This window comes from Taudactylus pleione, unplaced genomic scaffold, assembly GCF_031769625.1.
Source record: "Taudactylus pleione unplaced genomic scaffold, aTauple2 ptg000061l, whole genome shotgun sequence".
Classification (NCBI taxonomy): domain Eukaryota; kingdom Metazoa; phylum Chordata; class Amphibia; order Anura; family Myobatrachidae; genus Taudactylus; species Taudactylus pleione.
In genome coordinates, this window is record NW_028284463.1 from 13,177,585 (window position 1) to 13,190,252 (window position 12,668).

Sequence of the window (12,668 nt, forward strand, 5' to 3'; positions counted from 1 at the left end):
TTGGGGTGATGTACACCTGTTTATTATGTGAATTCGCATAGAGCATGCTCCAAAACTGGGCACATGCAAGTAAGAGCAATGCAGAGCCTTACGCATTCCGCTCACATCTACACCTTCGCTGGGAGAGATGAATCAGGTGTGAGGAGGGGCGATCTCACATAGGCAAAGACGTGTTCACACAAATGCGTCATATGCAGCCCTGGAAGTAAGCAAATATACGCCAATATGGAGTCATATCGTTTGCACCTAGTATAGGGCAGGTGGAAGTACTCACTGATGATGACTAGTAGCAAGCTCGCCATACAAGCTACACACATATATACTGCTCTGCACGTGTGCGATTATACATATTGTGCGCTGCTCTGCATGTGTGCAATTATACATATTGTGTACTGCTCTGCATGTGTGCAATTCAACATATTGTATACTGCTCTGCAAGTGTGCAATTATACATATTGTATACTGCTCTGCACGTGTGCAATTCAACATATTGTGTACTGCTCTGCACGTGTGCGATTATACATATTGTGTACTGCTCTGCACGTGTGCGATTATACATATTGTGTACTGCTCTGCACGTGTGCGATTATACATATTGTATACTGCTCTGCAAGTGTGTGATTATACATATTGTGTACTGCTCTGCACGTGTGCAATTATACATATTGTGTACTGCTCTGCACGTGTGCAATTATACATATTGTGCACTGCTCTGCACGTGTGCGATTATACATATTGTGCACTGCTCTGCACGTGTGCGATTATACATATTGTATACTGCTCTGCACGTGTGCGATTATACATATTGTATACTGCTCTGCACATGTGCGATTATACATATTGTTTACTGCTCTGCATTTGTGCAATTATACATATTGTGTACTGCTCTGCACGTGTGCAATTATACATATTGTATACTGCTCTGCACGTGTGCAATTATACATATTGTATACTGCTCTGCACGTGTGCAATTCTACATATTGTGCGCTTATCTGCACCTGTGTGATTATACATACTGTGCGCTGCTCTGCACGTGTGTGATTATACATATTGTGCGCTGCGCTGTATGTGTGTGATTATACATATTGTGCACTGCTCTGCACGTGTGTGATTATACATATTGTGCACTGCTCTGCACGTGTGTGATTATACATATTGTGCACTGCTCTGCACGTGTGTGATTATACATATTGTGCACTGCTCTGCACGTGTGTGATTATACATATTGTGCACTGCGCTGCGTGTGTGTGATTATACATATTGTGCACTGCTCTGCACGTGTGTGATTATACATATTGTGCACTGCTCTGCACGTGTGTGATTATACATATTGTGCACTGCGCTGCATGTGTGATTATACATATTGTGCACTGCGCTGCATGTGTGATTATACATATTGTGCACTGCTCTGCACGTGTGTGATTATACATATTGTGCACTGCGCTGCATGTGTGTGATTATACATATTGTGCACTGCGCTGCACGTGTGTGATTATACATATTGTGCACTGCGCTGCACGTGTGTGATTATACATATTGTGCGCTGCGCTGCACGTGTGTGATTATACATATTATGCGCTGCTCTGCACGTGTGTGATTATACATATTGTGTACTGCTCTGCACGTGTGCAATTATACATATTGTGCACTGCTCTGCACGTGTGTGATTATACATATTGTGCACTGCGCTGCACGTGTGTGATTATACATATTGTGCACTGCGCTGCACGTGTGTGATTATACATATTGTGCACTGCGCTGCACGTGTGTGATTATACATATTGTGCACTGCGCTGCACGTGTGTGATTATACATATTGTGCACTGCTCTGCACGTGTGTGATTATACATATTGTGCACTGCATGTGTGATTATACATATTGTGCACTGCGCTGCACGTGTGTGATTATATAAAATTGTGCACTGCGCTGCATGTGTGTGATTATACATATTGTGCACTGCGCTGCATGTGTGTGATTATACATATTGTGCACTGCGCTGCATGTGTGTGATTATACATATTGTGCACTGCGCTGCACGTGTGTGATTATACATATTGTGCACTGCTCTGCACGTGTGTGATTATACATATTGTGCACTGCGCTGTATGTGTGTGAGTATACATAATGTGCGCTGCATGTGTGATTATACATATTGTGCACTGCGCTGCACGTGTGTGATTATACATATTGTGCACTGCTCTGCATGTGTGTGATTATACATATTGTGCACTGCGCTGCACGTGTGTGATTATACATATTGTGCACTGCTCTGCACGTGTGTGATTATACATATTGTGCACTGCGCTGCACGTGTGTGATTATACATATTGTGCACTGCTCTGCACGTGTGTGATTATACATATTGTGCGCTGCATGTGTGATTATACATATTGTGCACTGCTCTGCACGTGTGTGATTATACATATTGTGCACTGCTCTGCACGTGTGTGATTATACATATTGTGCACTGCGCTGCACGTGTGTGATTATACATATTGTGCACTGCTCTGCACGTGTGTGATTATACATATTGTGCACTGCGCTGCACGTGTGTGATTATACATATTGTGCACTGCGCTGCACGTGTGTGATTATACATATTGTGCACTGCGCTGCACGTGTGTGATTATACATATTGTGCACTGCGCTGCATGTGTGTGATTATACATATTGTGCGCTGCATGTGTGATTATACATATTGTGCACTGCTCTGCACGTGTGTGATTATACATATTGTGCACTGCTCTGCATGTGTGTGATTATACATATTGTGCGCTGTGCTGCATGTGTTTGATTATACATATTGTGCACTGCTCTGCACGTGTGTGATTATACATATTGTGCACTGCGCTGCACGTGTGCGATTATACATATTGTGCACTGCTCTGCATGTGTGCGATTATACATATTGTGCGCTGCTCTGCATGTGTGTGATTATACATATTGTGCACTGCTCTGCACGTGTGTGATTATACATATTGTGCACTGCGCTGCATGTGTGTGATTATACATATTGTGCGCTGCATGTGTGATTATACATATTGTGCACTGCTCTGCACGTGTGTGATTATACATATTGTGCGCTGTGCTGCATGTGTTTGATTATACATATTGTGCACTGCTCTGCACGTGTGTGATTATACATATTGTGCACTGCGCTGCACGTGTGCGATTATACATATTGTGCACTGCTCTGCATGTGTGCGATTATACATATTGTGCGCTGCTCTGCATGTGTGTGATTATACATATTGTGCACTGCTCTGCACGTGTGTGATTATACATATTGTGCACTGCGCTGCATGTGTGTGATTATACATATTGTGCGCTGCATGTGTGATTATACATATTGTGCACTGCTCTGCACGTGTGTGATTATACATATTGTGCACTGCTCTGCATGTGTGTGATTATACATATTGTGCGCTGCATGTGTGATTATACATATTGTGCACTGCTCTGCACGTGTGTGATTATACATATTGTGCACTGCTCTGCATGTGTGTGATTATACATATTGTGCACTGCGCTGCATGTGTGTGATTATACATATTGTGCGCTGCATGTGTGATTATACATATTGTGCACTGCGCTGCATGTGTGTGATTATACATATTGTGCACTGCTCTGCACGTGTGTGATTATACATATTGTGCACTGCGCTGCACGTGTGTGATTATACATATTGTGCACTGCGCTGCACGTGTGTGATTATACATATTGTGCACTGCGCTGCATGTGTGTGATTATACATATTGTGCACTGCTCTGCACGTGTGTGATTATACATATTGTGCACTGCGCTGCACGTGTGTGATTATACATATTGTGCACTGCGCTGCACGTGTGTGATTATACATATTGTGCGCTGCGCTGTATGTGTGTGATTATACATATTGTGCACTGCGCTGCACGTGTGTGATTATACATATTGTGCACTGCTCTGCGTGTGTGTGATTATACATATTGTGCACTGCTCTGCGTGTGTGTGATTATACATATTGTGCACTGCGCTGCATGTGTGTGATTATACATATTGTGCACTGCGCTGCATGTGTGTGATTATACATATTGTGCACTGTGCTGCATGTGTGTGATTATACACACCGTTCCCATGCATGGCTCTTTTGAGCAATATACTCCCATATTCCTTCCATCTCTGCACCAGATCCTTTGTCTCTCAATGACCAGACACCACAGTTTATTTTATGGTCATATGCTGAGAACAAAACTGTGCCTAGACGTCCTGTATGTATGCGGAGCGGTGCTAACTAGTGCAGCCATTACCTAATCCTTCTGTATTACATTACAGATATCAGGAACCCTCCTATTCCCAACAGGGATCTATACAATCAGTTCTCCCATTCTGGCTGCAGGTGCTTTGTTTGCGGAGCCTCTGGTTACTGCTGTAGAGGCCTGGTGTCAGGGTGGGTGCAGCACAAGCTATGCTGGAGACCGGTCCTGCTGGTTTAGCAATGCTTGTGCAATCTATTGCTGCTAAGATGGGCAGAAGTCCCTTGTGTATGCGTGACTGACATCACCCCACAACTTCCTGTTTCACCACTTCTCCAAAGTCACGTTCCTGCTCTGTCAATGGCGCTATGTCCCTGTGAGCGATTTCAGAGAAGTCAGTGTAAGGAGGCCGGTTACCCTGGGAGATATACGGCCTCATCTCCATGGCCTAAGCTGAACCTTGCTGCCGCCATTACTTCCAGATTATAATTCAAATTGTTCCTTCTAGTCTGCAGCATCAGAAGAAGTCGTCTTTTATACTGGTGTAAGACCAGAGAAATGTGGGGAAACTAAAACGTCATAGTTGGACTGGGATTATGGAGAGTTTCCTGGGGAGATTTAGTGGCACCGGCAGCATAGCTCACCATACACCAGATGGGTTAGCCGCACCAGCAGCATAGCTCACCATACACCAGATGGGTTAGCCGCACCAGCAGCATAACTCACCATACACCAGATGGGTTAGCCATACCAGCAGCATAGCTCACCATACACCAGATGGGTTAGCCGCACCAGCAGCATAACTCACCATACACCAGATGGGTTAGCCGCACCAGCAGCATAACTCACCATACACCGGATGGGTTAGCCGCACCAGCAGCATAGCTCACCATACACCGGATGGGTTAGCCGCACCAGCAGCATAGCTCACCATACACCGGATGGGTTAGCCGCACCAGCAGCATAGCTCACCATACACCGGATGGATTATCCGCACCAGCAGCATAGCTCACCATACACCGGATGGGTTAGCCGCACCAGCAGCATAGCTCACCATACACCGGATGGGTTAGCCGCACCAGCAGCATAGCTCACCATACACCGGATGGGTTAGCCGCACCAGCAGCATAGCTCACCATACACCGGATGGATTATCCGCACCAGCAGCATAGCTCACCATACACCGGATGGGTTAGCCGCACCAGCAGCATAGCTCACCATACACCGGATGGGTTAGCCGCACCAGCAGCATAGCTCACCATACACCGGATGGATTATCCGCACCAGCAGCATAGCTCACCATACACCGGATGGGTTAGCCGCACCAGCAGCATAGCTCACCATACACCGGATGGGTTAGCCGCACCAGCAGCATAGCTCACCATACACCGGATGGGTTAGCCGCACCAGCAGCATAGCTCACCATACACCGGATGGGTTAGCCGCACCAGCAGCATAGCTCACCATACACCGGATGGGTTAGCCGCACCAGCAGCATAGCTCACCATACACCGGATGGGTTAGCCGCACCAGCAGCATAGCTCACCATACACCGGATGGATTATCCGCACCAGCAGCATAGCTCCCCATACACCGGATGGGTTAGCCGCACCAGCAGCATAGCTCACCATACACCGGATGGGTTAGCCGCACCAGCAGCATAGCTCACCATACACCGGATGGGTTAGCCGCACCAGCAGCATAGCTCACCATACAACGGATGGGTTAGCCGCACCAGCAGCATAGCTCACCATACAACGGATGGGTTAGCCGCACCAGCAGCATAGCTCACCATACACCGGATGGGTTAGCCGCACCAGCAGCATAGCTCACCATACACTGGATTGGGGAGGGTTGGCTGCACCATCAGCATGAGCATAGCTCACCATACACTGGATTGGGGAGGGTTGGCTGCACCATCAGCATGAGCATAGCTCACCATACACTGGATTAGTGGAGGGTTAGCCACACCAGCAGCATAGTTTACCATACACTGGATTGGGGAGGGTTAGCCACACCAGCAGCATAGTTCACCATACACTGGATTGGTTGATAAATAATTACAATTTATCCCACACCGATTGGCCCATGACCTCTCTATTCCCACAAGGACATACAGGGAGGATGCTGCAGAAATAAATTTAAAGGCAATTTAATCCTTTTATTTTGTCGAAAAATCCTAAAACACAATCTAGAAGTTGGTATATCGGCCTTCCACCTTTATGTTACTTATATAGTGCATGCATATTACACAGCGCCTTAAAGACAAATCTCCAGTCATTCACATCAGTCCCTGCTCCAGTGGAGCTTACAATCTGTATTCCCTATCAACAGGACGGATGGACAGATGGACACACACACACACACGGGTTACAGTTTTTATCTTTCACTATGTATTGATGAAATAGCAACACTGAAACATCATACATAAGTAACAAATAATAAAGGTTACAAGGTCGACATTGTATAAAGTGAATAAAATATGGTACTTTATGCAGTGCCATAATCAATGTGAGGGACTTGTTAATAATTAGGAGACATCTGCGAGGTTATCTCAGAGAAGATTTTAGGACCAGCATCTGAGCACAGCAAGGTCTGGGGGGGTCCAGTTGTCAGATGACTGCAACCCAGAGCTGTGTACACCCATCAGATAACTTCAGTAATCCCGGTGTGCGGCTAGATCCGAGTGTACAGGCAGATATACATTGGCTCGGCAAGAGCCCTAATCAGACGGCTGAAAATCCATCCTCAGATTGGTATCAGCTGCGGTCTAATAAGTCTGTCGTATGAAATCTCGGTTTGTCGCTATACTTCTTATGCAGATAAAAGAAGGGTTGCCGCACGGTACAGATTTATTTGTCCAACACTGCCCCCTTCAGATAAGCCGAGGAAAAATAATTTATTCAAGAAAATCAGGAACTAAAACAAGATTATATTCCCCGCCACCTGTTTCTTTTTTTTTTTCAATTAAATTCCATTAGAAAATACATCATATGCTCTAATATATTACCACGCACTTTACACCTAACTCTGATTTTGCTACAACGGTAACAGGTTTTGCCAATCTATGTAAATAATATACCAACAGGTTATAGAAATAGAAGGATGACTGACGAGATTTAGCCCTCTATCTAGACAACTTGTCATTATCAGAGTCCGATTGAGAACTGAGATTATCCTACAGATTTTTTTTAAATCATCTTTTACAACACAATCGTGATCATTTAAGAAATGCTAAACCATCTCTGGACACCTGTCTGCCCTGACATACACTGCTCGTCACGACCTGGCCCCTGAGGTTTCCAGTCAGAGGATTGGGAGTCAGGATGACTAGGTGCGGAGGCAGCAGTAGACGAAGAGGAAGAACAGACTACTTCCTCATCGGTTAATTCCGGAAGTTGACGAGACCGGACCAGCGGCACAGAGTCTAACTCATTGGTGGTTTTCACCAGTGACCCCCTCCAATTGGGATATGGGCTTAGGTAGCTGTCCATTGGAGGAGAGTGTCAGCTGACAAGGCTACCATTGGTGGAGGGTCCAATCAGGTGATAAAGACAACATGGCTGCGCCCATGACTGCCAGTGCGGGAACTCCGATATGGAGGATTGCGTGGAAATCAATAGGGCTCCGGGGATAATATTCAGCACGTCACCCACCGCTGCACCTGGTGTCTGACCGCGCGGCTAGTCAGGGGAAACCGGCACTGCTGACACTGCTGAGCTGGCGGTCTCTCCATCTTCTACTATACTTTATAAAGAGACACTTTCTGTGGCACTAGGCACATTTCATCAGCGATGTTCTTTTCTAGAGACACCCTGATGTGAAGCTTCACAAACGATACAGGCCTCCTCACACCCAATTAATGAAGCCGTAAAGGAGGCTAAAATTACAGTATTCTAGGAGAAAACCAGAAAAGTTTCAAGTTAATGAAAGGGGCGATTCTAAAAAGGTTGGGGCTTTAGCTGACATTTACACTTTAGCAAAGTGCATCAGTTCCCATCCTCCCACCTCTCCGCATAGCTGGGTGCAGTAGGCTGCAGAGTCACCTCCCACGTGTACAGAAGCAGCGCTTACCTTGATGTGCACTGAGTGGTACCAATGGCAATTCTGAGAAATAACATGCTCCATTGACCCAACGCTCTATGCGGTGAAACGCGTGGCTGTTCATCTTTCTTGTACAGTGCAATAATCTGCTCCCTGGGTAGTATTGTGTCCAAGCAGTCATTCCAACCACAACATGAAATTGCTGGAGATGCAGCTAGAAAAAGGCCAATTTCTTCCCACAAATAACAACACTTGTAAATAAATAAACAGTTGGAGCACAGACTGCTATTAGGTAGCGTAGCTAGGATGTGGAGGGGGGGTTAGTATAAGGCACCCACCAGGAGGGTTAGGTTTAGTATGCGGTAAGGGGGGGGTTAGACACTATGGGGGGATGTTAGGCACCACTAAGGGAGGGTTAGGGGTGGCGGGGGAGGGGGTAGGGAACTTACCTGCCCTATCGGGATCTTCTTCCTTCGGGCAGCCAGCATCTGGACTTCATACCCATTCCACTGGGTGTCCGAGGTTGCCATTATGTAGGAAACAGAAGACTATAAATCATTACCCTTGCAATAATAAACCTGTAGGCTACACCACATAATCACATTTCCCCTTCATATTACACTGTTCTACTTCATGACACTTTTCAGTTTATACTCCCTGAAGTGGGATATGGTCAGTTTGCCGACAGTGGATATTTCGACACCCTGTACGTTAGAGCATTTTAAAGGTCAGCGGTATCACTTTAAACATCATGGTTTGCGATCATGTTTAAAATGGTCCTACCGACGTTGTTAAAATGCTTTAACTAACATTAGGACCGTGTCGGCATGGTCATGTCGACACATTCACTAATGACTAACCGTTCTATATTCCCCCGGAAGCTAATTTGAGGTTATTGAGTGGCCTGAAGAACCAAGCTGCCTACATGAGCGATGGCCACTTCCACACTGTAAGGAGGCCATACAACAATGAATCTGGGCAATTCTGCTTTTTTTTTTTTTTTGCAACGATTTTTGGCAATGTTTGGGGTTCACCAATTCAACCAAATAATTATCGGAATCGGCGAAATAGGATTTTCAGACATGTTGGAACTTGCCGATCCATCACGTATGGGAGAATCGCTCATGGCGATTGTTTATGTATGGGCTTCATTACAGGATTTGCTCTCCCTTCTTCTAGAACAGCAGCAGCAACAACTGGCATCTGCTCTTGTGCACACTATATAAAATGTACCCTTGGTAAATTTCCCCATACATGTACATTTATCTACCATCCATTATCATTGGGGAACAAAAGGAGACCATTCAGGCTGTTTTGCTGCAGATGCCCTGGAGGCCAGTGCCAATTAATAGTACGATAATTATGACTGCAGGTCATGTGGTGCCCTCATCAGTAACAATCTATTATAAAGCAGCCAATCAGCACGGTCAGATAAAAAAGCAGACACAAAGGGTGGCTAATCCGAGGAATGCAAAAGCTGCTCTGAAGCTCTCACCGGCTGCTGGGCGTTGGTTATAGGGGCACAGAAATACATTAGCCAGGTAATATGCTGTTATCACCGCATTTATTATTATTCACATTATTCTTATAAAAAACACAAACTGGAAACTATACAGATGATTCCCCATAGCTCTATCCCGCTAATTGCCACGGTTCCCGTATGGTGTACACATCTGTATTTGATTTACTTTTACAGCCAATAGATGATACAGAGCCATGATGAAGGGACACGTACATCTTGTCTCCTGAGGTGAAGCTTGCACAATGCATATTTTATTAGATAGACATGGCCGCCTGGTGAGCCAGCTAAAGATGTGATGTGAAGCATTGCCTTGTAATGGTCAGAATTCTATGTGAAAAGTAACCTATCCACAAAGTACACAATAAGCGGAGACATGGGAGCCTGCATTTGTCCATTCCCACACAGGGCAGGTTACGGAAATAAAATCAAACGCTATTGTGTTATAGAGCAAAAATGAATCTGGTCACGTGCTACACAGCACAGGATGAATGTCCTGTCACTGCTGCCATCTAGTGGACACAGTGTAAAATCCCACAGGCCAAATTCCAATCCGTAAAACCCATGAACAGGAATAGAAAAAAATAAATAAATCACTGTTTAAAACAGGGTGAAGAGATTTATTTAGTATTTCTTCACCAAAATAAAATATGAAACAATTATCCAATTAAACTCATTGTCCTTGAAATTTAAGTTGTTCCTGTTCTTTGCGTAATCATTGGCTGTTAATATTTAACCTAAACCACAGGCCCTACCTAACATTGTAACCTGCAGTAACCATTTACAGAGCCGTACAGGAGCTTCCAGAACGCGGAAGGTAAAGGTTTTCTGGGCAGGAAAGATCACAGGAGATTCCTGCAGTATCCATCTCCCTGTAAAGCCGCATTATAGCTTGCAGATATAAATGAGCGATTGAACGATAACGGCATAGTTATCATTCAATCGCTCATAAATCAGGCAGTTTAAGGTCAGAAATGACCAGCGATGCGCGTGCCCGCTGGTAGTTTCCGACAACATTCACCACCTGAACATGCCAGTCAGTCAATATGCCAATAACGACAGATTGGCCATGTTCAGGGATGATGGAGGGTGCCTGCACTATACGACATATCGTTCAGTGCAGGCACTACAGGGGATGAGGAACGACTGTACAATTATGAGGTTGTAATCGTACTGTCCCACTATCTGCAAGTGGATATGCGGCTTACGTAAACAGACCCACAGCGGGAACTCACTCTTCGGTAGGATTATACATCTGTGGATCTGTGTATTTTATATTTAACCCATTCAGGACCAATGCAAATATCACATTTACACCATGTTTGGGTTGTACTGAAGTAACCACTTATTACTACTACTGAAGTGAATTTATTATTTCTATAGTATTGTAGGATACATGGGGCTATTATTATTATTATATATGGAAAAAGCACCTGAACAGAAAAACAAGACTGAATCGCTGCTAATTTCCACGGAGTGCATTGCGTTATCCCACAAACATCCCCTTACATTTAGTCTGTCCTAGAACACACATAAGGGGAGGTGTATTAACCCACTGAGACAGACATAGTGTAGAAGTTGCTCACAATAACCAGATTCTAGCGATCTCTTCTGCAGCTCAGTTTATATAATGACAGTTAGAAGCTAGTTGGTTGCTATGAGCAACTTCTCCAAAGTTTGAAACTACATCTCCATAATGATACCAAAAATTCCCCTGTTATTATAGAGGTGGTTTACACATGAGCCATAATGCTTTGTATATAGCCGTCTTTTTCTTACTCTGTCCACAACAATCTGTATTACAAGAGCATGTTAGGACAGGCTTTAACGCTAGCTCGGTACAGGCTGAAATTAAGTGAAGGGCGTTCTTCTGTTACAGGTCACCACGAGATTCTGCGGCTATTATCCCATTAGCCCAAACTGACTTTTTTTGGCCTTAAAAATGGACCTGGGGTTTCTTAAGGCTAATTTAGCCAGTAAATATCGCCTAGTAATAGTATATAATTATACACAAAGCAAAATAAAAAAAAAAAAGTGAGAATAATACACCATAAAACAAACCCAATGCCTGAGATTCACTTTAATTCCTATTTTAATTCAAATATATCATATCTATCCAGACTTGGGGGTCCTTTACGTTATCAGTCCTTCCAGTAACGGTTGGCTCCGTGGAACACAGAAATCTGGGAGATGGGAGGAAGTCTGCAGGAGGCCAGATAGGACCCCAGTGCTGATATACAGATCAACAGCCCGGGGAGGGACAGAGGTGTAAAGTCACAGGACACTGGTCTGAACTCTAAGTGAGAGCCAGGCATGAGAAATAGCGTTCAGTCTTCTAACAGAAGCCAGTCCTTAAGCTGGGAGTGAAGAGGGCACAGTTCATTTTGGTCCCATAAGACAGTCTTCAATGTATACCATTAGGGCTAAATCACAACAGTTTCGCTATATTCTGTGTGTGTGTCCATCAGATAGAGCCAGCAGCTACAGGTCAACAGAAGCAGCAGCTCCTCAGTGCATGGGGGGAGCCCCGATAGACCACCCCCGATGCCTGCTCAGATGTTCCAACTAAGACATGGCTAGAACTCTCTGTGCATTGCATAAGAGCGGATCAATGTAACGCAGAGGACTGGTCATCATTGTTCAGATGGTCCTTGAAGCCCCAGACCTCAATCGTTGCGATCTGGAAGGTTTCTGAGCACAGAGGCTGGTTATTGAAAGTATTGCAGTGACTGGTTCTTCCATAATTCAGGTCTGAATCCAGATACAGGGCCTGTCCATCACCACCGCCTGATGGAAGACAAGAGAGTCAGCCTAGAGGAAGGTTCTAAACAATGACCACTTGATCATCATGCAAAGTATAGGCACCATCTTT

General features: G+C 44.9%; 1 protein-coding gene across 3 annotated transcripts in view; it reads right to left on the reverse strand.

Moving 5' to 3' along the window:
- Positions 1-9,822: 9,822 nt before the first annotated feature.
- Positions 9,823-12,668, reverse strand: part of TBC1D24 (TBC1 domain family member 24) — a 44,450-nt gene continuing 41,604 nt past the window's right edge. For all 3 annotated transcript variants that reach the window (XM_088464759.1, XM_088464757.1, XM_088464758.1), the window contains one exon: positions 9,823-12,583. In XM_088464759.1, the coding sequence (XP_088320885.1) occupies positions 12,405-12,583 (179 nt within the window). In that variant the 3' untranslated portion in view covers positions 9,823-12,404. The remainder of the gene's footprint in view (positions 12,584-12,668) is intronic.